General features: G+C 33.5%; 2 protein-coding genes across 5 annotated transcripts; one reads left to right on the top strand and one right to left on the bottom strand.

The window, feature by feature from the left end:
- Window positions 1-1,447: 1,447 nt before the first annotated feature.
- On the bottom strand, window positions 1,448-22,280 carry LOC116776170 (atos homolog protein A). 3 transcript variants are annotated; one of them, XM_061525263.1, is made up of 11 exons: window positions 10,871-11,025; window positions 10,549-10,606; window positions 8,052-8,171; window positions 7,499-7,603; window positions 7,284-7,414; window positions 5,679-5,798; window positions 3,471-5,015; window positions 3,125-3,252; window positions 2,614-2,777; window positions 2,262-2,500; window positions 1,448-2,006 (listed from the first exon to the last, which is right to left on the bottom strand). In XM_061525263.1, the coding sequence occupies exons 3-11, from the start codon at window positions 8,169-8,171 to the stop codon at window positions 1,568-1,570; spliced, it is 2,991 nt and encodes a 996-aa protein (XP_061381247.1). In that variant the 5' UTR covers window positions 10,549-10,606; window positions 10,871-11,025; the 3' UTR covers window positions 1,448-1,567. The 3 variants fall into 3 exon arrangements, with proteins under 3 accessions (XP_061381247.1, XP_032525171.1, XP_061381248.1); XM_032669280.2 differs by lacking the exons at window positions 10,549-10,606; window positions 10,871-11,025 and adding an exon at window positions 22,059-22,280; XM_061525264.1 differs by lacking the exon at window positions 10,549-10,606.
- LOC116776171 (testis-expressed protein 9-like) lies at window positions 11,809-25,324 on the top strand. Of its 2 annotated transcripts, XM_061525265.1 has the most exons (7): window positions 11,809-11,965; window positions 22,932-23,101; window positions 23,839-24,166; window positions 24,238-24,335; window positions 24,597-24,737; window positions 24,848-25,015; window positions 25,084-25,324. In XM_061525265.1, exons 2-7 carry the CDS (start codon window positions 22,997-22,999, stop codon window positions 25,291-25,293), a joined length of 1,050 nt encoding a protein of 349 aa, XP_061381249.1. In that variant the 5' UTR covers window positions 11,809-11,965; window positions 22,932-22,996; the 3' UTR covers window positions 25,294-25,324. The 2 variants fall into 2 exon arrangements, with proteins under 2 accessions (XP_061381249.1, XP_032525172.2); XM_032669281.2 differs by lacking the exon at window positions 11,809-11,965 and having other exon boundaries at window positions 22,388-23,101.
- The last annotated feature ends 993 nt before the right edge of the window (window positions 25,325-26,317 follow it).

Here is a 26,317-nt window from a genome sequence, read left to right on the forward strand (position 1 = left end):
AAAATATTGCTCATGTCTTATTCTGTCGCCTAAGTTACAATACTGAGTAATTTCATCGAGATCGGTTTAGTAGTTTTTGTGTAAACGAGCAACAAACATACATATATATTCAGAAACCAATATCCACTAAGTATAAATAGAGAGAGCATTTCAAACAAATTATTCTCCTTGTAAGTATAATGACTCGTGGTGGCCTGGAGGTTAAAAGCCTGTCTCTCACACGTGAGGGCGCGGGTTCGAAACCTGGCAAGTAACGATGTGATCTTTTCCGAGTCATATGTACTTTCTAAGAGTATTTAGACACCACTGACGGACGGTGAAGAAAAACATCGTGAGGAAACCTGGACTTTATTATTTCAAATTATAAGATTGAAATCGCCAACCCGCCTTGAGCGAGCGTGGTGATTAATGCTCTAACCTTCTCCATGCGAGAAGAGGCCTTTGCTCAGCAGTGGGCTCTGATAGGCTGATGATGATGATGTAGTATCATTACTTGTCATTCTGTGATCTTTATAGAATACACTTTACACTAACATTGGTAGCTATCTTTGTTGACCAGTAAGATATTTTAGTTATCCTTACTGTTGCACGTTCTTATTTATATAAAATGTACTGTTTTAATACTGTCACGAACTAGTTGTTACGTACGCGTAACATAATAAAAAATAAACGAACATCGCCAGGGAAATATCGTTGTATGGATAAAATATCATATAACGAGTGACGCCGCTGACTCCGCGGAACGAACACCAAGCCGTGTGATCCAGAAGATTCCTGATGCCACAAGCTATGGAATGGGATTGCTATCCTAACATCGGGGCAATCATGTAGTCTTAGGTGTAGGTTGTAACTTTAAGTTAGTGTAATAGAGTTAGATAGGCTCTAAAAAGTAATATAAACACAAATATTTACTTTATTGTGATCACAGATAATAACGCTAGTATGTCGTTTCTCGAGGGACTGTCTCATCACTCAAACTCGACCTAGCGTCCTTTATATACGCAAATTTGAACATTTAAAAACATCTACTTGTTTACAAACATTAACAATAGGAATGTGCTAGTTAACGTATAGCTAATTGTTTCATCCGCTCGTCACGAGATGGCGCTGCCGGTAAATGTCGAGAACATTCTGCGATATCCGCTGAGATCTATAAGCCTTAACCTTGAATGTTATGTATGTCATTATTTTCGTGAGAGTAAACTTTTTATCTCTCATCTATGACTTTCTTGTTGATAGCAATTCAATTATAGGTATGTTTTATTCTGTATTAAATGTGCACAATTTGTTTCGATTTTTGTAGTACGCGATAATATTGATATCAGTCGGATTTGACACAGTACTTTACAAACATTATCCACTATCCTATTGAATGTACGAATCTAGTCCTAAACACTGGCACTTATTCGAACGTTTGTTTAAAACATTAAGAAAATAAGAGACGGTATTATAAAACCAAAAATATATTCATCTCATTAGTACATACATATTTTTAACACAAAAATTAATACGTACATCGACAGGCACTAAAAAACAAATACACAATGTCCATAAAGCTTGCCCGATATTATCGAGGGGAGTATTTAGGGTTCTCCGGGGCGTAAGTAAAACTCCTCAATTCATAAGACACGCCGTTTTGATTCTCGTAACCGAAGTCGCGCATTTCATTTTTGATTTCGCTGTCAAAGTCACTGCACCCGCCGAAAACGCGGTTCGGCGTGCGATTGGTCGGCGCCGTGACGTGACGCTCGCGGTCTGCCACGCCATTGGTGGATGTCGTGACGCTGGATGGTTTCGTATCCCGCGAGGCGTCCCCATTGGTGGATGTTATTTTTGCTGTCTTCTTATTGGTCGGTTCGCTGTCATCACGACCAGCTGTCCCCGGATTGGTCAGCGGGCGGAACAGAGCCGAGTGTGCGGTTGCTGTATCCAAATCGGCTTTTCTTGAAACTAGTATGCGGATGTCCGTGTGGAGGTAGAGTTTGCCGCTCTTCGAGGTCATGAACCTGTGACACATAACGTACCTCTTCATATTAAATCCCTTCACCAATATACATATATATATATTGTTGGTTATGATAATTAATGATTTGGACATCATATTTATTTTGTACAGAAAAATACGTTATCACTAAAAACTATCGAGATATACTCTCACTATGAATAAAAACTAAATAAAATATTACAGTTTCCTCAATGAATATAATCAAACAAAATTATAATAAGTCCAGACGACGAGTCTCTATCACGCCAGTACTAACCTCAGATGTATCAGATATCTAAGCCATTTGTGCACGAGGTGGGGCTGCGGGTGCTCCGCCCCGGCCGGCATGTACAGGGTGCGCTGGCGGAGGAACGTGCGCGCCATCGGCGGCATGCTGGTCAGGTCGTACAACACCACGAACATCTTGACCAGCGTGCCGTGAGGGTTGAACAGAGACACCTGGACCGTCCCGGAGCGGGACACGCGGTAGCCGGCTGCGCCCAGGTTGATATGACCCTGGATTACATACAGGTTTGACAGTTATCAATGGCTATCTATAATTATATTTATATATATATTATTAAATATTTTATATAAGACACTCAATCACTTATCAAAACCAGTCTTACCATGTAAGGAGCATTGGTTCCTCCGGGGGCATAGAAGAACACAGTGACTGGCAACTTCCGGTGAGGCGGACAAAAGGCCCCCGAGGCCCCCAGCTCAGCTGTGAACCCGTGGACGGTCGCCACGGGCTCCAAACGACCCTTGAGGGCAGACTCCTCGAAGCTCCCTGTGTTATAAAATATGCTATAATTATTTTAAATATACTAAACGGATTTTGATGAAGCTTTCCTATGTTACAGCTCGGATATCAGATATAGAGTATGGACTGTCACATATAATCGTGATATTGTTATCCGAGTGACATGTCCCAGGCGCTAGATGGCGCTGGCTGTCGGCTGACAGTCGGGTGACACCACGGGCGAAAACTAGTGTTATCTCTACACAATTATACATTATAAAACTCTTATATACTTAGTTATATATGTATCAGATATCCAAGCCATATATATATATATATATATATATATATATATATATATAACTATAAAGAGTTTACTAAAAGAATATCCTTACCCAGTAGACCCGTGCTGGGTCCCATCCTGAGTTTGTTGTGTGAGGGCGCCTGCTTGTGAGGAGGGGGGGTGCGGGCCGCGGGGGACGCGGGGGCCCCGGAGGGGGGGCTTATAGGATGAAACAGAGCACTGGAAACATATACGTAATAATTAATACATTATTTTTATAGGAAAATACAAATTTTATTATTTAGAAGATTGAATTTTGTTTAATATGGAAGACAATATTTTGTATTTAATTTTTTTTTTATATAAATGTATTGATTTCAAAATGGACACCTTACGTGTTTTAAACAAGGAAATATCTCAGTATTTTTTATATATTGCAAAGAACTTTAAAATGTTACCTCTTAATGCCTGACACGCCGTTAATAGAGTCGTCAAAGTCAAAGCAATTGTTGCCTCTCCTCAGCGGCGCGGGGCTGCTGGTCAAGGGGAGCCCCGTCTTGTTGTGGAACACCATGGACGCCGCAGAATCGAAACGCCAGCGAAATCGGTCCATCTCTGTGGGGGAGGGCACCTGATTGTCCTGCCCCCCCTTCTTGGGGTCGGGGAACTTAAAACCGTTTGGCTCGGCGTCTTTCGGGGAATCCTGGTCGCATTTGTCGAAGGTTCCGTAGTCACACTTCTCGTATAGCACGTAGTCCTCGTTAATGGAATATGTCTTCTGGCGTTTCGCTTCCGGTTTGGGCAGAGAGAACACCGTGTCGTCGTCTCTGAGGTTCAGCTCCTGGATGTCGTTGTTTTGCGCGAACCTGTCACTTATGACCTTCTCGATACGGTCCACGATGGGGAAGTACCGTCTCAGCTTCGGCCTCTTTATAATACCGCACTTATCACTAGAACTATCTAAACTTATATCACACTGTGAGTTACTGCTAGGGTTATCACATTTATGCTTTTTCAACGCCTTCTCGTCCTCCTCGCACTTCCGCCTCGCGCCGTTCTCTATGGACGCCAAGTTGAAGTTGCCTTCAGACCGGACCATGCCCCTGTCGGAGCAGCTCGGACATTTCATGGTAAGGGGGTTTCCACACTGACAGGTAAACTCGTCGGTCTGGGTCCCCACGGTGTTGGTCCGCCTGAACTCGGCCTGCGGTATGCTTATCGTCTCCATGAACGGCGACCTGGTTTCGATCCTGCTAGCCGGCAGCGTCAGATACATCTGGTTCCTGAAGCAGCCGATCGCCCTGAACCTGTCAAATCTCGCGGCTTGTAGGATCGGTATGGACGTATGTGTTTCCTTGGACTTCAGGCCCTCGCCCTCGGACGAGGTGCTATCGCACATTTTCAGCTTGCTCTCCTTCCTCAGACGGCGTTTGTATTTAGCTATCTCTTTCAGCCGTCTCTCGTCCAGCTTCTTAGGTCCCTGTTGGCTTAAACTAGCGGAAGACCTGTGATTCTTGTCGTCGGACTCCTCGTCACAGTTGCACTTGTGCTTGCCGCTCTCGCTGCAAGGCGTCAACATCCTGTCGTCGAGGATCCTCTTCTCCTCCAGCATGATGATCGAATGTCTCCTGCCGCTTGTGTTTGTGGCGTCGTTCTTGGCGTTCCTCGGGCCTAGTGTGAGATCATTGAGCTTGCCCACCAGCTCCTCGTGGACGTTGGTCGGTATTTCCTTACTGGCTCGTCTTTTTTGGCAGGTACATTTAACTATGGGGATGTCGTCCAGGCGAGGTAGGCTCTCCAGCAGGACCTTCAGGAACACGTTGTTCCCTATTCCGGTGACGGGGAACCTGTGGCTGTTGGGCGGTCGGTTGAAGTCGGCCAGTTTGTAGCTCTCCCCCGGTGTTTTTATGGAGTAGACGATGTTTAACTTGCGGTCTAGTTCTGTCTCATCGCAGTTTGCTTCTATTTTTTTAAAGTTACATGTCTCTCGGCTCAGCTTTCTCCTGTAAAATAACGAAAACTACATAAATATAAGTTTTATGCTCGAAAAAAAAACATTCGGAATAAACGCGAACACTATTTAACAGCCATGGAAGGCTTCAACATATTCCAAACTCCGAAACTCAATATAGTATTAGACGCCTTTTGTCTTCTATCTTTAAATACTTCCGGATATCTCTTAGATATCCTATTTTAACCACAATAATCTTATTTACATTGATGTCTCTATAGATAATGTAGGCGAGCTCAAACACATAAATCTATTCTTGTATTATAATAGAAATAATCTATTTTGATACATAAACAAATCTTCTAAAAAATTTCCACCGACGTCCAAAGCTGACGGAACCTCTGTCACTTATATTCGTAACCCTAAACCAACGTTCAGCTTATGCTCAAGTAAAAATTATCTAGACTCGTGTGTATTTAATTGGTAATACCTCTGGAACGATATTCCAGAAGTTACAGGTGCTTCCGGCTCGTGTCGATGAATTTCTCATCTTGTATCATCTGATATAAATTTATTTTTTATGTTATCTCATTTAATAGTCAGATTAAATTTTCTAGGTCCACAGATTTAAACTTCCAGGTCATAATGCCTTTCACGTTGTAAATTATGATTGATTATCGATCGATTGGTTGTTCTATGTCTATGAGCGCCGTACCTTCTCTCTGCGGGACCATCCTCTAGACGAGCTCTCCACGCGGATAGCTGGGAAAAGTGGAGCTGAGAACGCACAGCGGATAGCAACCAGTGGGAGCTGATAGCAGACGGGTCGTGGTTCCTGGGGGAAGGACATCATCAGCATATATCGACCAGAAATCTATCAAACGTCACATATAACAATAGATTCAGTGTAGACCATGCATTATATAGGAATGTACAGTTTTGGGCACAAAGTTGTTATTTTTGGAAATATTATAATAAAATTTATGAAAAGTCACAGTTTTGCAATATAATTATTTAATATAAAGTTATTAGTCCACAGAAACTGCATTTTTTTTTACAGACGTGATTTTTTGTTTACACGAAATCTATTTATAATCAGACGCGGACGAAGCCACAGGAAATAGACTTGTTTTTTGGAGTATTACCAAATATAGACGGACGAATGCTTATGTACATTTTCTATGACTTTTGGTCCATGATTATCTGAATACAAGTAAAAATCATTTTTCTGAGTGATTCTCGCTATTACGATGTTAAATACAATGTTACATGCACTAAATAGTGCTTGGCCGTCATTCAAACTGATAGTAAGTAGGCATGAAGCCGTACAATCTCAACGTACTACGGTGAAAGCCTTCATAAGCCCTGACAACCAAATTGTTAAGGTGTATACTTGTATGCAAAATTTATATATATATATATATATATATACTGAATATATGAGAATTGTTGGGTCACTAATCTGTGTGGGAACATAAAACTAATATTATATTCCATTTTATTATATAGTAGTAACTTTTAAAGACAATCTATTTTTTTTTTTCATCTTAAGGCTCCATCCGCACTGGAGTCGTGGATTATTCAGCCAGTGTCAACGTTATCATCTGTCGGACGTTTTATTATTTATTTAAAGAAGACCACTTATATTTTTACCAGCACCTGGACCAATATCTTATTTAGTTTATAGCTAATGGAAGTACAAAATTTTTAAGTTATTAGATTTTTAATTGAACCTATTTAAATGCATGTACAAGCATTATGCTGAATCAAATGTTATCTGTATTAAAAAATAATTTCTTTTTACATATTAAATGTCAAATTTGTTGTTGGTATTCGCTCAATGATGCTGTAATGTGACCTACTTTTATATTCTCTATGGTACATGAGATTTGATTGAAAATTCATATTAAAAATCTTTATGAATTATGTATAAAACATGTCTATACTATCGAGTCAAATGAAGGTCAGGATATAGTGAATTAGATTTGCAATTTGTTATCAAATTGATTTGCAATTTATTTTCAAATTGATATGCAATTTGTTATCAAATTGATTTGCAATTTGTTTGCAATCGATTCACAAATTAATATTATATAAAATAAATATAATAAACAATAAACACACTAAAATAAAATAAATATTGTTATCAATGTTTTATCAATACAAGTCTTTCCCAAACCATTAAGATAACGTTATCAAATACTATTTTGGCTGTTTCTGTTTAGTTCCATTGGTAAGTGATAGTACGATATGGCCGGCCGTTGTTGCTCGAGAATTTAAATTACAGGAAATTGTGGTATATATATATATATATACTTACTTGTTAGCAACAGACCGTATGGTCCATCTCTCCAACAACAGCGCCCTCTGTGAGTGTCTTTCGTACAACCCTGCATCATCAGTGCGACTCAGAGCTGTATAACAATCCTGACAGTCTGGAGCTAGTAGGACCTGCAATAATAAAATCACAAATATATATATATATATATATATTAAAATATATTCATTGATATATATATATATAAACTTTATTACCTCGATACATATAGGTATCTGTTCGTCCCACAAGGCTTGGACGTGGTTGGTGAGTTGCGCTTCGATTCCCGGTTTTGGTTCATCTGATCTAGGCTGGGTGGTCACCTGGAATCAATTAAAATTCCGTTACAAGAGATATTTCTTTATATACATTATGAAGAGGCCTCGACTACCCTCGGGCCCCCAAACAAAAATCTTCTCACAGTCAAATACAATATTAATACACGAATCATTTGAATCGATTAAAAAACAAGGAAAAACATATGTCATAATTATTAATTACTTTTCAAGTAAATAAATTAGAGACAATTTTTTTTTCATCTATAGCTTGGTATGGCTAGTTGGTTTAAAGGATTAAATACCTGGTTGGTTGATTTTCTGGAAGATGGTTCATTACCTGCTGGATGGTTTACCTGGTGAAATGTTGATAATCTAGTGGATTGTTGATTACCTAGCGGATGATAGATTACCTGATGACTGCCAAATTAGTTTGCGGATGGTTGACTATCTGACGACCGGTTGATTGTGGTTTACCTAGTGGACGGTTTATTACCTGGTGGCTGGTTGATTCCTCGGTCGTCCTCTGTGTTGGGCTCCGAGCTCTCACCACCAGTCTTCCGAGCTGAAGGAGCAGGGAGGTGCCCGCGGGGGGAGGGGTCTCATTACTATGCATCTACATACAATACAAATATTTTCTATTATATCATAAATATTTTAATCGTAATATTCCACCGCGCTGTGGTGTGGAAATAAAAGATATTTACTGTTAAAAACAAGGTTACACTTAGTGTGTATTTATTTAACTTAGTATTAGTATTCGTAACCTTCAAACTGTTGGTTTTCACGTTGAAAATTTTACTTGATGGATCGGAAACATTTGTATCGAGATGGTTATAGTAACTAATAATTTAAATACATTTTGTTGATTATGTTATCGAATGGTTTTTGGCGACGACTTTTGTCGTATAACAGAATTGGGCTGAGAGATAAATGATAAAAAATTTAAAAAGCAATAGACATGGTAACTGAGAGCAACATCGACGATGAGTCACGGGATTTGTTACACAACACAACTGTGATCACTTGATCCTGAGATAACTATACAGAAACCCGGGATAAATTATATCCCATTACTCATTCTGATATCTAAGCTACGTTACTTACTGTAAAGTTTCGTCACAATCCGTTAAGTGATTTTAGTGATAGAGCAACAAACAGGCGAGAATCAAAATCAAAAAAATATATATAAATCATGATTTAATATAGAGGGAAAATTTCCAAAAAAAAATAACATTTTCATTGATATTATTACCTCGTTTTGAAATATCGAATTGAAGTTTTATAAAGAAAAACAAAAACGTTATATTAACCGAAAGTATAAAAATAAAAAGACTATAATATAACCGATGAAAAATATTATAATTAATATAGGAAGTAAGATCGATTACAATAAATCCACAATATAAAAAAACGACTGTTCAATTTACAAGGTCGCCATTTTAATTATTGATCGATAATCGCGAGAGAAACTAAGGAAACCCAATAAATAATATGACAACTACTTATAATTAAAAAGCCCTATAATTATATTATTTACTCAACAAATAATAATAATGAATCAAAAATATCAGACGAGATTCGAAACTGAGACTTTAATTAACTGAGCAAACGTGATGTAACGAAAATTTCTGAACGGTGTATGCAATTGTTTTTTTATATTATAGTTACGATGTTGTTGTATATAATACATATATTTTACTTTTATATATTTCTCAGTATACTGATATATTATTTCCGCTTAATAAATCCTTTTTATAACATATTTGTTATCTATAATTTTTAAACTGTATGAGTATTTGATGACGCTAGAAAAACGTAAATAATTCTTTATTTCAAAATCGTTTGAAAAATATTTAGACAGTACACACATTTTTGTGTTTCAAAGTTAATAAAAATCAGTCGCAGAGTTAACTAGACGTTATTTTATATTTAATAATATTTTATGCATTTACTGGCAGTATAAGTATGTGATTGTGTTTAAGAATAAATAAAAAAATCTACATCATTCGTCATTGACAGTTGTACATAGATTATGAAATATCGAGTCAATAAAACACACATTTCGTTAAATATATGTAAATTTTAATGTGAAAAATTCTTTTGTTTGAAACGAAAACGCTCTTGGGCGTGGTTTTGAACAACCTTGGCCGGCATTTGTTGCACCCTATGGCCTAGATACGCCGCTTGAAGCGATGTGCGTCCAGCGACTGCAGAACTGGGTCGCTGTAGGCGCTTGATTGTCAAGTATCGCACTATTTTTAGATGTCGGAGCTAGCAACAGTCCACCAATTTAGAGCATTTGTTAAATTTCAATTTTTTGATTCGTTTTGCAACCAAATTTTTATGCGCCCTTACAGTAATGAAGGTTAATAACATTAATTATTCAATTATAGCTAGTTCACAGCTAAAGTCACTGTCAAAATAATATGACGTATGTCTATCGAAATGACACATTAGAAATATATTACAGAACAGATTAAAAAAATTAGGTGAAATAGGAACAATTAGGTAAATTAGTAATGAGGTTAAATTATATATACCTATAATATTCATTACACTAGTAACTAGTTAATTACCACAACTTTGACCGCGACCCTGAATGTTTAATTCCTGAGTGATGAATATTTTTGTTATTTCTCGTTAAAATACATTCAGCAATTTTTCTTTTCTTAAAACAAACTTTTTATTATAAATATTTAAAAAAAATGTTAACTGATAAATCTTGAAAAATATGATTCATCGATAAATTCATGTTCTCGCATTATTTCTTTTTCCTTGGGAAGTACCAATAAAAGTAATTGTCTCTAATCTATGTTAAATTTTCCTTATATCTACATATAACATTTCCAGAACTTTCTACGCACTTAAAAAGATAATTTTAATGATATGTCAAGTGTAAACAAAATCATTATAATGTCACAGTGTGTTAAATTAATCAACACAGGAAATAAATAATATTTTATACACTGTGACTTTTGAAATATACTAACCAGAGTCCAGATTGGCAAAGCAGTGTAGTAGAAACTTCACACTATATACACGTGTCCACTGTTATGATATATATATTATACAAAAAATTACTTTAAATTTATTATTTACAATATAACGTATTTAATAAAATCCAGAGAATTAAAACTTCAATGTTTACTTTCTTCGATATTATGCCATCAAGACATTTTTTTTAATGAATATGAAAACAAAATCAAGCAACATTTTTTAATTTAGTGACCTAATAGCCCAGAGCGTTATCACTGCCATTGCAAATCTTATCGTATTATCACAAGGGCGCTTTGAAATTTCTACTAAACGTACCTCAATTGTTTTCCTATTTTAATATCATCGGTTTATAACTACATATGTAGTTATTTGCAATACGTGTATTCTAAATGTAAACTTTCTTTAGAAATCCTAAGTTTCGCGAATTATCCAACACGTGTTCTAGATTTTTATGTAATTTGTTGCGTAAAATTCAAGTGGATAAAGCAATCCTCGAATGTGGCAACGACGCCATCACCTATAGAAAACACGGAAGTTCTAAATTTAAATTCGCGCGCCAATGTTGACCAACATTGCTTGATCTCTGTCCTACACGTGTATCATGTGTATAGCTATCTCCGTCGTGTGAGCAGCATGGCCGTTCCCGACCCAGATGATCAAGCGTGTGTCATTAACATAATACGGTAAACTACTTTGTTCTAATATATATTTATGCTGTTTTCAACTTTATTCCAAAGTATGAAAGATTATATTGTCATGTACTAAATTGATACTTATTGTTGTTATGAACTGTAAAATCGAATTATTTTTTTGTTTTTATAGAACCTGTTAAATATTTAAAACAATAGACGAACGAATTAATAACATTTATAATATTGTCTTAAGTCTTTTTAAAAATAAATAAATGATATTGCAGTTATTATTTGGGATGCCTTTCAAAGTCTACAGTTTTGTTTACTCAGTAATAAATAAGTTTTCATGGCCCTAAAGTTTATTTTTTGCACTATTTCGATCGATAAAGAATATTCGTATTAAGAATACATATATACATATACCTTTTTAAATGGCGCAAATGTACTAGGAAAACATAAACGTCAAATGTTCTAAAAAAACAATATTAATGTCAGACCAATTGAAAGCGAGTTCTATTTCCTAGTCGTAAAGTTCAAGTTCAAGAATCAACAATTCAAAATATTTTCTAGGCCGATACACAATAGCTTCTTTGTCCGTGATTCATTATCTGGAGCACTGTGTTTGAACACTGTGTCTCTAGAGTCTGATTCCGAAGTACCTTTGTATGGTGATCCGTGCTAATAACCAATAATGTTATTAATTTAAAAATAAACTTTAAAACAAACGCATAAATTTGATAATCGCGTGCGACTTCCTAAATAACTACAGATAATCAAGGTAAGCGGATGTTAAATCAGATAATAATAAACCTTATCGTAAAGATATAGAATATTATTTCCGTTGTAGCAACTGGAAAGATTTCGAAATTCGAATGCACTTTTACGTCACAATCCCTCCCCGGGCCCTTCTGACATAGATACGCTGTCGCTAAGCTCAAAATAGGACATAAAAAGTAGCTTTTATTTTAGAATCTAACGTTAGCAAGCGCTGAATTTGCTTGCGAGATTAATATGTGATAGTATCACATCTAAATACAGCGCTTCAAATGATTATCTCTGAAGAATAGATTGTAAATACAAAGTCGGCGTCAATTGGTCTAGAGTTTGTCTATGCCCGACGCGTTTTGAACCTTGACACAAATTCAAATATCACGTTTTAAAATGTCTTAAACACGCGTATCCAAAATTATAATACGTTTATAACAACGCCATAATGTTAAGTGTGCGTGAAATAAATTACAATTGACATATACTATGATTTCATCTCTTAATTAATTATGCGAGCCTAGTACTTTGTAACGTGAGCGAGCAGAAATACAGATTCAATTTAAAGTTTTTTTTTATTAGACTGATTTGTAAGCAAAGGTTTTATTTATAGTTGTGGGATTTTGTAACTCTACAAACCATTTTATGACTGATAGCTTAAAAAGGTATTCTACTTAATATTTATCTATAATTACATAATTTTCTTTATATCTTTATAGAGAGCCTTAGGCTTCTTAAAACACAAAACTCATAAAATAGATAAGTTCTTGAGACGATCTCGATCATACAAACAAACATATAAATAAACTTTTATGCTCTCACAATATTTTTATAAGAAATAATTCTCTCATTGAATAAAAAAAACTACCAGGATTACATAAAGTAGTAGAGAGTGACGGTGAAAGTAACGTTTGCAACAATTTAACCGACTGCGTTACAAACGTGTAGTATGATTTTACGCTTTCAAATTTTAATACAACATGATTATATCATGACAATTAAATTTAAATAGGTATTTGAATTTTATTATATACATATTTCGATATATTCTTAAATACTACCTCAGGACCAACATCCGGTGTCTTTGCGTTTGGAAACACATCACACTCACCTGTAACAATAAAAACAATATTATTAAAAAAACATTTTCAATAACTATACATCGTGTCAAACTTAATGGCCGCCATCTTGTAATAGACAGAAAAAAATAGTATTTTTTTCAAACAGTTAATATATTTACATTTAAATAAGAATAATAACAAAGCCGTATAGAGCATAGACTATTATAATATAAATGTATAAGCCACTAGTGATGTTATTATAATCGATTTTTTTTTTTTAAACCTAAACAAGTACTGAGACAAAGGTTTAAATATAGTGAAAATTTAATAATCTATTGTAATTTTATTTCAAATATTTTTTATATCTTATTAAGGAAACACACATTTTGTAAGAATATTATATATAGTGAAATATTTTTCGAATAAAAAAAAAATAAGTTAAAAAAAAATATACTCCATCACAACGGACAATTCTAAAAATTTTCGACATAAAAAAATTTAATATCAAAATTTCTTGCCTCAACATAACTATGTATTTAATGTCGGACAAATTTATTTAGTATTTTTTAACTTATTAATTTTTGTCATTAATTAATAATCAATAATGCATTTCACATATTAAGCATGAGCCTTTGTTGTCTGAACGTTGACCGAGGTGAGGTCTAGACTAGACGGATCTCATTACCTAATACCTAGCCATAGGTACTGGGCTTCCAGACTTCTGGAAACCATTGGAAACTATGGAATTTTGGAGACACAAAAAGAAACCTTTTTTACGAACATATCATTTCATATTAAAGTATGTAATTTTTTTTTGTAAAAATTCAATTATTTTCTTATTGCTTACGACAAAGACAAAGTTTTTTTTTAATAAATTAGACCGTGATCTTATAATGCTACAGACCAAATGAGTTTTAACTTAAAATTAAAAAAAAAATAATAGTAATGAAAATCTTAAATAAAACTAATATATTCGGATTAAGGACGCGTTTTTTATTATTTTAAACTGTATGTCGACTTCTCGGTCACTCTACAGCAACCGTGACCACAGCCGGGAGCATGTTCATATACAATAACAATAAAGGCACAGCTATCCGAAAATATTAGCGTTATTTAAATGAAGGCTCGCTAAAGTCACCTATCATTAAATGAAAATCATCACAAACTATATATTTTTTTTACTAAAATAATTAACTTACAGTAGGTATATGAATATATATGAAAAACATTGATCTACTAAAAATCTAATACTCACTCCGTCCAAATAAACAAAACATAGCGAAAATATCTGACACCACTTGACACTTGTAATAAAATAAAAAATATTTCAATATTATAAAAAAAAATTAATAAAACAAATAATAATTATATATACAGTATATAAAAAGTATCTTCATATATATATACTGAATATTGTGTATATGTATATACAGTCAAATACACAACCTTCCTTTATTATATCGAGAGTACAACTAATATTGTTGACGGATCAGCTGGTTCCACCTGAATCTTCCTACCCTCACCCCCCCGTCTAGACTGGGGGTTGGGGGTCGGATGCACTTTCAACATTATAATATATAAATTACTTTTAGATTGATGCCCAACAACCCGTATCGGTGCGACGCGGGCTCGACTCTAAACCTCACCCAGACTCGTGGAGATTATAGCTTTAATGCCATTTAAAGTTTATTATTTATTATAAATAAATACGTATCACTGAATATTTTAACTTGTATTTATAATAATAATAAAAAAAAAAGTTATTGCAATATAATTACATAAAAATTATAAAATAAACATATTAAATAAATAAAATAACCAAAAATACGTTTATATGATAAACAATAATTTTTTTTTACAGGGAACATGAGACGTCCTTTCACAGAGAGATCTCACAATAGACTGGACACGGAGTAGCAGGCACTTTGTGATCTACCCTCAGTCTAGACAGGCCAAGCACCGAAATATAGACCAGGTGGTGGAGTCTGGATAAGAGTGGCGAGACTTAGATAAATATATAAACATATAATAAATCATATGTAGTTACGTATCATATAAAAACTAAATAAACGAACATTTTCCTCTAAATAAAATATATAGCGTTAGTTATCGTCTTTGGATATGTTTAAAAATCGTTTTGTATTTATATAAAAAGAATAAACATTAAATAACACACACGTGCGCACACCACAACGTCCGTCACCACACTGACGCGATCAGCTGATGTATTTTTGATTCTACCCTCAATTTAAATTAATTTACTATTAATTGATTGCTTTAAAATTTAAAAAAAAAGTTATTTTATTGCTTTAAATTTCATATGTAAGGATTACTTGTCATCATTTTGTAAGATAATTAATATTTTTTTAATGTAAGTTAATATTAAATATATATAAATATAGCTTTAGAATATAATCACGGTATATCTTAATATTCAAGAATTAAGATATTTAACAGGAACTCAGGTCATGCAATTTTTTATAATCAAAGAAATATTGCATTTTTTAAATAAATTTACACATAAACTTAGACACGAACACACTGACACTGTCCGTTTGCAGTTCGCGAAGCACTCACACTAAGAACATAGGTCGATAACTAATCTGTGCACGTCTAACCGAGCACAAACCAAAATATACACTTCAACATCCTTAACACATGTTTGAATCAATACACACAGTTTCCAGTATTCATAAATCAATCCACACAGCAGTAACACACATTAACATTAAACACGTAACTGTCCGTTTGACGTTACAAACTAATAATAAGAATAAATTACACATATAACATAATTAACTCTTAAAAAACTATCAAAATAATTAATTTCAACACAATAAAGCAACATAAATATTGATACTGAATTATAAGTTATAGTTTCGGTTGTAAGCGTGCAAACAAACATACACACAACCGCCGCTAGATATTTAAATGAATGAAGGCCGAAGCTGATCCGAGAGGCGGTCATTGGTTGCGGAACCATAGGTTTAATAACCGCATGAAAAAGTGCAATGATCTCAGTGCCGTGATGTTATTGGTATATTCAAAAATAATTTTAACCGACTTCGTCAAAGGATAGTACTGTTTATCGTACTTTCAATTGTATATGAGGTCTCATATTAATATCTAACATCCATACTCTTAGTCCGAGCTTTTTCCGGTTACCTGAACGTAGACGTTTTATCGATGACGAAACCATCGAACAGTCGGTATTAAGTTAGTAAGGAAGTAATATTATATATGTTACTATTCAAGAAACAGGTAAGCAGTTTTTGCGACAAGCATAACAAACACACACAGATATTTCGTCTATAAGTAGGACGTATTGTAATAAAATAGACCTTATACTCATTATATATAAGAATTATTAAATTTCAGTACTACAGCGTGACAAACAAACATACATAAAAAAAGGATTCAACGTACCAGATCTATACTCAATAAAGATCACTTTTGAAAACTTTAAAACATTAATTCCAATTTCGTTGTAATCTACACTATTGTTAGCCGCGACTTTGCCTCTACAAACACTCCAATATCAAGTGACTCGTCCGCTTAAATTAAACCCTTTCTTGTAACTCAGTAAACAGACGAGTTTGGTAGATTGGCCGGAAGGAACAGACAGACGTAACATAGTTTTCAATACTATGTATCGCAGTATAAGTGTAGTGTATAAAGATAATAGTGGTCTTAACAACACCTTCAGCGACCTTGGTAATTATATATATAAACATATATATATATATATATAATCCGTTACGAACAAACAGAATACTGAACCATCAGGTGAGGAGTTCGTTGAACCCGCTCGGACAAAAAGTACAGCCAGTTTGTATTGATACACGCTACAACGTAAAAAACAACATGGAAGAGATCTATTAATATTGGATCTTATTTTTAGCTTCGAAAAGACAAACTTAACACTAATAGCTATACTGCAGGTTCGTTCGCCCTCTAGGATGTATGTATGTGTGGCGCGAAATATAATTAATATAGAGGAAAAATACAGAACACCAGCTGTTAGGGTCCACCTATGATGATATTCCTCCGAAACTATTTATTCTATTCTGAAAATTACTTATAGATTTATTGCGGTATATAAAGGTCAAATTAGCCCACAATACGGGTTAGTTTCGTAAATTTTTAACCTGCATTCGCAGGATTCAGAAGTTTCTTTATATCGCGTATGCAAAAAAATAATCAAGAAATTATAATTAGAATTTACGCCAAACAAAAAAAAATCAATTCGTAGTTATACACCCAATAAAATGAAATTGGTGTGCTTAAGAGAGGCAGTACCTTATCCCGGAACAAAAATCGTAACGGTATAAAACGAAAAAAGGGACCTAACGTGGAGTACTCTTCACTTCCCTGGGCTTGTGCGTGTTATTCCAACTTGGGACTTTTTGATTCCGTCCAAAAACGAGTTTCGAGAATTGTTAATGTACCTCCGCTCTCGCTCGGTATTGAACCGTTAAACCTCAGGACAGATCTTGACTCCCTCTGTTGCTCTTTGGTCGCTGTTATGGGACATAGCCGAAAAACTGTTTTGACATGATGGCAAAATTCACTTTTTATCATTGCAATGCTCGCGATTAGCAGGAAGTTCATCCTCATACCTTGCTTCCCCAATGGGGCACAGCGTGATTTCAGAGAGATTTCCTATCCCAAACTCTGGGGCTTTGGAATGAAGTCCCTCCTGAGATTTTACCAAGGGACTACTGTATGGAGTTCCTCAAGGGAACAGTGAATAAGTACTTGAAAGATCGGCTTCGTGCAAAAAATAGCTCTGCTATTTCAGGCGCCCATAGTCTACGACGAGCGCTTCACAGGCGAATGGTACTCCTGTTTGCTGCCTTCTCGGTAGATAAACCATTTCTGTGACAAACCCAGTAGAATTTAATCTGTAGCAGTAGTTTCTTTGGAAGCCTTTACACCAGCTATGTGATTGTACTATTATTCTTTCAATTTGCCTTACGAGGTAACCACTACCAGTCTTAGTTCAAGCCCAAAATCAATGTCAGCTCTTGAAACTATGTGTTTGCATATTATCTTCTACTGTAACTTAAAAATTTTTGGGCACTTGTCTTAATATCAGCCAATTGTGTTAAATTTGGTAAAGACATTTAGTTCAAATTACAAACCATAATCGCACGAGGTCGTCCTACACCCAAAATGGCGGACTCATAAGTTGGCGGACTTTATATTTTGATAAGAAATTAAAGATCTTGTTAGGTATAAGTTAAACTAAGGCAAGACCATAAATTTTGATCGTAAAAACGAAAAACTATATCACGGTCAGTATTTACGTTAGACTGCGAGCTCGTCCTAGGGCATCTGCATCCGTGGTTATGTTAAAGAGTAATAATAAAAACAGTTTTCACATGGGGCGAGGGTCGGATGAGATTCCAAAAACCCTCAGCGACGCACTCAGACCCCTTGCCGAGATAATGCTTTTTGTTTCACGGAGCATACATTTAAAATCTAGATTTATACAATTTTATAACACTGAACCCCCGGCACATTACCGCCAACCCGTCCAATGAGCTGTTGCCCCCCAATACATTATTTTATACATAGATAATATTTTAATAGAATATTAACAACTACTATTAAAATTTAGTTTTCAGTCCTCTATTTAAAATGACTTATTAATTTTCACGCTAAATCTCAACACATACAACTTCCAGTGAAGCATAGATTTTTAATAAGAACCAACAAACCGTCCGTTATTAGTGTGACAATCGAAACATGTAATAAGAATAGAGGTTTCATATCAAAGCCTTAAATATCGTAATGCGGGAACAATACACAAATTATGTCACGGCACTATTATTTTAAACAATAACTATTATGATTATTGTAAATAATATATTTATTCAATGAATCATATATTATATATATATATATATATATATATATATATAGTTTAGTGTGTATATGTTGTGAAAAAGGAAATATATATATATATATATTATAATATAATTAACATAGCGTCTGTATCGATTTCAGTGTATCAAGTGATATTAATTTTTTTTACTGTTTCACGCACTAGAAGAGCTCGCGACTTTACTTTAATAGTATTGAAAGACAAAAAAAAATTATATATATATATATATATTAAATAAACGTTGTTATTTTAATACAACAAACCGACACACCAGTATATTTATATATATATATATATATATATAACACGTTTATTCTCAAGTGATCTTTTGTTTCCAGTGCTTCAACCTGTGTCATGTACCTTCCAAGGTCGAAGCCGAAAGCAATCCGCTATACAAATGTATTCAATCAAAAAATACAATACAACTAGTTTTAATATTATTATATGATATAGAAAAAAATAATACACGTTTTTGAATGCCGGCCACCCATCGAACTACCGACCGGGATCAGCGTAGCTTAACTCGCGAATTCTCGTAATTGGCATCATCGAATAAAACAGAAAGGAATCAGCCCTAAGGGGTTACAGACCTCAATAAAGGGCTTTCGCTCTGAGCTAAAATTGAACTAGTGATGTGGCGGTGTCGATAAACTCGTCACGATAACTGTAAATTATTATTGTAAGCCTTTACTACGCTATTCCCTCACATATGTTATCATTATATATATAAATAATCTTATTCATAGCTTTTTTTTATCAATTACGTAATAAAACAATCAACTCACATCATCTCACAATTAAATGACACATCTTCATTCATTACTAATCGCATATAAATGCAATTTAGACCAATACAAGTGACTTATATACTGACCTATGTATAGCTGTACATAAGGATCTAATATCTAAAAAGAAATCATACTAAGTAAATAAATGCTGTTGAGAATGAATGTAAAATTATATTCGGTAGAAAGACTTTCATGCATATACAAGACTAATTGTTGGAAACTAGCAAATTTTTCACGTTGGCTCATTAATTATGCGATGACGTCATTTTTTTTTTCTAAATGTTGGCATTACACTTTGGCCGAACATTGTAATTTTAAATATTTTATTTGTATATGATTTTGATTATGTTTGCAAAGTTATAATGATCCATTTAAGGCGTGTTACTTGACATGATTTATATTACACGTCGTGGTGACCGGTAGACGGAAGAACATTCAAATTATATTGCAAGCTCATGTTTAAAAAGCTGTAAATAATGTATCTTTTGTTGGTAATCCATAAATAAATGAATAAATAAATAAATGAATAAATAAATAAATTAAGGCCCATATTTCTGACTCTTCAGTCATCCAGATGGATCTAACAGAAGACACGGTCTCTAGATCATAGTAAGGTGTCCCGTTTAATGAAGCCTCGAGTTGTACGTCACAGCGATGACGTCACGGTACGCAGATTGCGTCACTGTGTGGATATCATTTAATGCCCTAGTTACAAATAAAATTCTCTTTTAATATTTGTTGAACATATAAAAATCATATTTTTATTATTATTAAGTGATTTATGTTGCATGTTATATGAGAATCTTAATGTGTGTATGTTGCTCGCATTACGTGAAAGACCTGAACCGATTTGTCTAAACTTGACACTTTATAATTTTCTGTAAATAAAATTAAAACTTTTTCAGTAGGAAAGCATTTGGTTTGTCATATAAAGAATAGTTTAGAGTATTGCGAGTTAATTACCAAGACTGGGTTGTTATTTAAAACAACAAAAATATACATATATAGTAAAATTATAAATCGGGCTCTCTGAAACATCCGGATACGAGAACGATATGAAAAACCAGGAAGAACAGGTGAGATTCTTACGAAAAAAAAAATCTCATCCGACAAATCTTATCTCGTGACCGTCAAGAAAATGTTCAAGACAAACCTAACTATAACCACTTGTACGACAATAGATTGGAATAAATACACTTACTAACAAAATTAAATCATCTAACATAACCGGTCACAATACACATTAATGTACATCTTTTGCCACACAATACGTCCTTTAAAGCGAAATATATATATATAATATATGATTAAAATCTAATGAGACGCTGAAATCAATTCACTTAGCTATAAACCACAGTAAATAAGTTCGAATGATAAATTTATTTTGGATCTTCACTAGTAACGTAATTGTCTTCACAATTTTAAAACGTATCGTTAAAGTACTTAATTTTTTTAACGAAAAACTATCGTAAAATAAATCCATTGATATTATAATTGTTATTAAATAAAAATAAAATTTAATACTGACTAACCTAAATTTTTAATCAAAATTAAACATAACCAGTACTAATGTTAGGTTAAAACTAAAGTCATCGTATAAAATAATAGTTAAAAAAATTTAATAATAATTTTTGTACGGTTAAATTCAATTATTCGAAAGCGAAAAATAAAAATACCTCCGCGTAAATAACTAACGACTTCCTGTAACGTTACTTACGTTTACTTTAAATTCATACATTAATATAACATAATACGACTGTAACAAAAACGATTGTAATTAAAAGAAGCGCTAGATGAAGAAGACGAAAAAAAATATTATATTAATAAAGCAAACAATAAATAACTCAATAAAAAATAATGACTGTAATTAAATAGTTATGTCATTCTATATAATATATTCAGAGTTCAGACACGTGGACGAGGGACGAAGGTCGCGTATATAGTGTCATGGAACTAAACAAATTGACTAATCGACTTGGCAAATGTTACCGAACAACCAATGGCGGATAGAATTCTATCGATAAACATAATGAACATCACTAGCGGTGATTTACAAATAATTTTAAGATACATAGCGTGGTTGTTTTTTTTTTTTAACGTTTAAACAGCTGTTAGTCAGCAATCAGCTGATTATTTCGCAATTATCGCCGATTGCATAATGCGACCGTGTGTAATGCAATTGTAATTTATAACAAAGTTTACTAACGAGCGTTTTAATTCGGTTGTATTATAGCTGTGCTACGGTTATATTGACTTTCTAAAGCAACTAACGCGTCCAAGCCTCGTGATGGAGCGGAGCGTTGGCTGTGAGATGTCTAAACATATGGTATTATACTACAAATAAAACAAAGAGTTTTCACTACAAACCTTCTCTGAGCAAGCAAGATCGTCTAGTCTCCACACATTAACACCTACGCTATAATATAACACTTCGGTAAACGTTCCTTTTTCTCTTTAAATGCATTATGCACTGTTATCAATATGTTCGTAGCGAAAACGCTCTCTTTATGTCTTATTTAAAACAAATAGCTTCCGTCAGCAGACGAGCGTGCTATCGACACTCGTTGAAGTCCTGAACTAAAAAAATGTCAGCTGGTCAGCACAATTCTCATTGGTAAATCGATTTAAAATCTTCCAAACGCATAATGTGAGATACATTTATCCTGTTCTCACTTTGTATATCTCGCTCACACGCTGTTAAATAAATCGGATTTTATCGAAAGTTCAGCTATTATATGTAAAAGGTATATCAAATTTAAGTGTTTCCCATCAAAACGATTCGTAATAACGTAGTTTTTTTAAAGGAATACAACCCATTTTCCTGTATTGAATCATATGGGAGACAAAGCAATCTGTCAACATTCTACGTCGCTTTTATTGACATTTGCATAACCTGTTTCCATTGGTCCGTGTACAGCTGTTTTTGACGCCTGTCTTAATTATTAAAACTTACAATCACGAATAACAGATGGCAGCAGTGTAACAACAACAACAAATAAAATAAGAGCTTTTAATCCAAAATTGTTACAACGTTTGCATTCAAATTAAATAAATTTTACCACTTTTATCTGGCATTGATGGAATTTAAAGAGGTAATTAAATAAACCAATAAAAGTTATTGTATTGACTCTCATTCTTACGATGTAGGATGTGTTATGACTAATGACATCGTTGCCATAGTAACGTCGCTTTGTTTGGTAGTCAAGTGGTCTTGTCGATACTTAATAATTTCTTTCTCAGCTTTTATATTAAGTTTGAGTTCGAAATAACTTGGGCGTTATATTAAATATACAAAGTAATACAACATGGATTCAGAAATCCTACTGGCTCGTGAGAATGAATTCAAAAAATTAAATATGCAACTGGAAAAGAAATCCGAGAATTTACTGAAACGAATCGAAAATGCCGTGGTAGGTTTAATTTTATTAATATATTTAATATAAAATATTGTAATTTTTACTATTAAATTCACCTATTTCATACATAAACATTCGAGGGCTTTATTTATTGAGAGCTTAGACATATATTTAAAATCATATGATCTATATATATAACTTGTAGGAAATATTTATAAGAGTTTGTATGTATTACTTTATATAGCAACTGTGAAGAAAAATAAAAAATATTTCATTATATTAGTCGTTCTGTGTTTTTATGTCCTGTAGCATAGCGGATATAGAAAAAAAGAAATAGAAATATGACAGATTATAATAATTAGATTTATTTAGACCTTAAAACACTGAATATATTCTTGATAAAGCCATCTAAGCTATTTGTGTTGTTACCTGTTGATATATACTTAATTTCTATTTCTCTTTATATTGCAAATACTTTTTCTTTTTATAAAGGTTTCTTATTTTGAAAATGTTGCCATAAGTACTATTTAGTTAGGAAATATATATAAAACATTAATTTACTATGGCAACATAATTAAATAAAATTAATCTATCAAAATGGATATCTATTTTTAATGGTTTTTTTCCTTTTAGTTCAGTTTTGCATTAGATCCTTAGTAATAATATTTTATTTATCTTAATTATGAATAAAAAATAAAAGAGAATTAAATCGATCATTTGTTTAACTAATTCAACTATAGAATACATTGTTTGATCTGCGTATGAGAACATTAAAAAAAAATTCTTTGCAGGAAAAACGAGATATATTTTCTGATTTTTTAAACAACTCGACATTAACAGAAAAGCGATCACACAAACGAGGTTTTATTAAAGATAATTTGAGAAGTAAAACAGAAAACCAAATAAAAAATGATGATTTGAAATTAGAAAATATAAACTTGGTAGTGAAAGAGGGAAATGAATTTAAAAATGGAATGCACGAGAAATGCACTCACACAGAAGACTGGCTGGAGAGAAAGTGTGATTGTATAAGTAAAAAAAATAATGATTTGGAATTTTTGTATGCCTTTGTATCTGTTAATGTTAAGAATAATGTCCTGCCGCCAGCTTTTTTAAAAGGTAACAAAAATCAATTTGAAATTAAAGATATATTTCACTAAATGAATAAGTAAGTATCTTTTATTGAACAGATAAAGTGACGGTGGAGAGAGTATGTAAGTTTCTGTCGGCGAAAGTGAATTTAATGCAAGAGCAAATAAATAATCTGCAAGCGGCCATAGACAAAAAGGTAACGTGAAGAGATTTTTTAGTAATTTTTCTGACGGAACATTTTATAACTGAATTACATTTCAATAAAAAGCTTTATATCATATAAATCATCATTCCATCTCGTAGTTTTATGAGATTAAAACAAAATTTTTGTAATTTAACTAAACATAAATTTTATTTACAACGCCATCTATCTGCAAATAACGATAGTTCCAAAATCCGTGAAGTCCCTTTGTCAAAATGGCACCTTCATGAAACAAATTTGTTCCTGTATTTAAAGGTGACGCAGTGTAACAAACATATGACCCAACTAGCCGAGTTTGAGGCAGAGAGACTGTCTTTATTGAACAGAGACAACAACATGAAGAGTGAGATAGCTGATATTAAAGCCAAATACAGCGTGATGCAAAATAAACTTAATGTATGTGCATTACGACTTCAATTTGAACTGTATTTACATCAATATGAATATATTTTGTATGAAGTTTTTTCCATTACTTTTTTATATATTTCATTGTTATTGAAATTAAGGAAAAGGAACGTCTCTTCAAAGAACAAAGAAGTGTAACAGACAAACTTACAAATGACTTGAAGCAGATCAGGTCTAGGAACACTGGCGTCGAAGCTCGGTGCGCCTCGCAGGAGGAAGTCATTTCAACGCTGAAACAACAACTGGATACAGCTAAGATTACAGAAAAGGTCGAAAATTTTACACTTTAATGTGTTTATGTCGTTTGTTTATTAAAAACAATATTGTTATTGTCTAGGAATTCCGCGAGTCAAGCCGCAGTCTCTCAGCCTCACAACAAAACACTATCAGCCGGCTGGAGGCCAGGGTGAGAGCTCTCACTGTGACGGTTGACAAGCAGACCTCGCTCGCAGACAACCTCAGGAAACAAAACGTCCTGCTACAGACAGAGGGCGCTCTGATAGCATTCGAAAAAGAATATTGCGATTTCTTGAAGCAGGACCTGTGATAATAAAAATATCTATTAAAAAAATACCTTTATTTTAAAGCATATAATTAGTTAATTAAAGTAAATTCATAACTAAAATTCATAATCTTTTTGGTGTTATCTACAAAAATGTTCTCCTAAAACATATTTTGTACAAATATACAGACAAATAAATGAATAAAAGTGGTTTTGTTTGAGTCACCGAGATGCTGAACGTGTGAGACCCTTTGGTTTCTTTGTCCGGGACTCGTCCTGAATTGTCACGAAAGCTAAAATATACTAAAAGTCAAAAAAAATATTCTATGTTCTTTTTACCAAAGATTCAATACTGTGAAATATCTAAGACTTGCGAGTATTCATTTAATAAAAAAAAATTATCATTTTAAACTATACGCTCCCGACGTTTCGTTACTTTGCACGTTGCAGCAGCCGCGGTCACGGGTATTTACATGAAAATTTTCATCTCGTAATATAGAAATAATAAAAAACGCGAAGTCAGGCAAGCGATAATACTTTTTTTATACCAATACTGTCACTAATTATAGTCATTGTACAATTTAACATATTACAAAATATGGCCAATAGAAATTGTAATGGCTTAAAAACAGTTAAAAATAAAATATTTGTACAAACTTGTATTTCCTGGAATTGGATTTGTAAATAAGATTGAAATTAGCCCAGTTTATTGTTAAGAAGGTACAAGTTTGCTTGACTGCGTGAAGTTCTGAAGATCGTGAAAAAATTTAAGTAATATAATGGTAGGTTAGTAAAAAGATTCATTACTTTAATGAAAAAATATCAATTAAAAAGAAAGTACCAAAAGTATGTGGTAAAACTGATTCGTCTTTTAAATAAATTTATGATATCATGTTACTAACGCCATCTACCGACAGTCGATGCGACTTACAGATGTAAAAATTAAGTGCTGAATACAAAAAATGGCAAATAAATTTACAATTATTCGATAATAAACATATGTGTGTTCACCTTATTTTTTATATTTAATTTAATAGAATTCATATATACACGACAATGCTCTTGATAA

The sequence above is a fragment of the Danaus plexippus genome, chromosome 28 (genome assembly GCF_018135715.1).
Source record: "Danaus plexippus chromosome 28, MEX_DaPlex, whole genome shotgun sequence".
Classification (NCBI taxonomy): domain Eukaryota; kingdom Metazoa; phylum Arthropoda; class Insecta; order Lepidoptera; family Nymphalidae; genus Danaus; species Danaus plexippus.

Coding starts and splice junctions, on each gene's coding strand:
- LOC116776170 (XM_032669280.2), bottom strand. CDS start 8,171: ATGCATAGTAATGAGACCCCTCCCCCCGCGGGCACCTCCCTGCTCCTT. Junction 5,016..5,678: donor GATGGTCCCGCAGAGAGAAG/GTACGGCGCTCA, acceptor GTTATTTTACAG/GAGAAAGCTGAGCCGAGAGA. Junction 3,253..3,470: donor GGCGTGTCAGGCATTAAGAG/GTAACATTTTAA, acceptor ATATGTTTCCAG/TGCTCTGTTTCATCCTATAA.
- LOC116776171 (XM_061525265.1), top strand. CDS start 22,997: ATGGATTCAGAAATCCTACTGGCTCGTGAGAATGAATTCAAAAAATTA. Junction 24,336..24,596: donor AAGCGGCCATAGACAAAAAG/GTAACGTGAAGA, acceptor CTGTATTTAAAG/GTGACGCAGTGTAACAAACA. Junction 24,738..24,847: donor TGATGCAAAATAAACTTAAT/GTATGTGCATTA, acceptor ATTGAAATTAAG/GAAAAGGAACGTCTCTTCAA.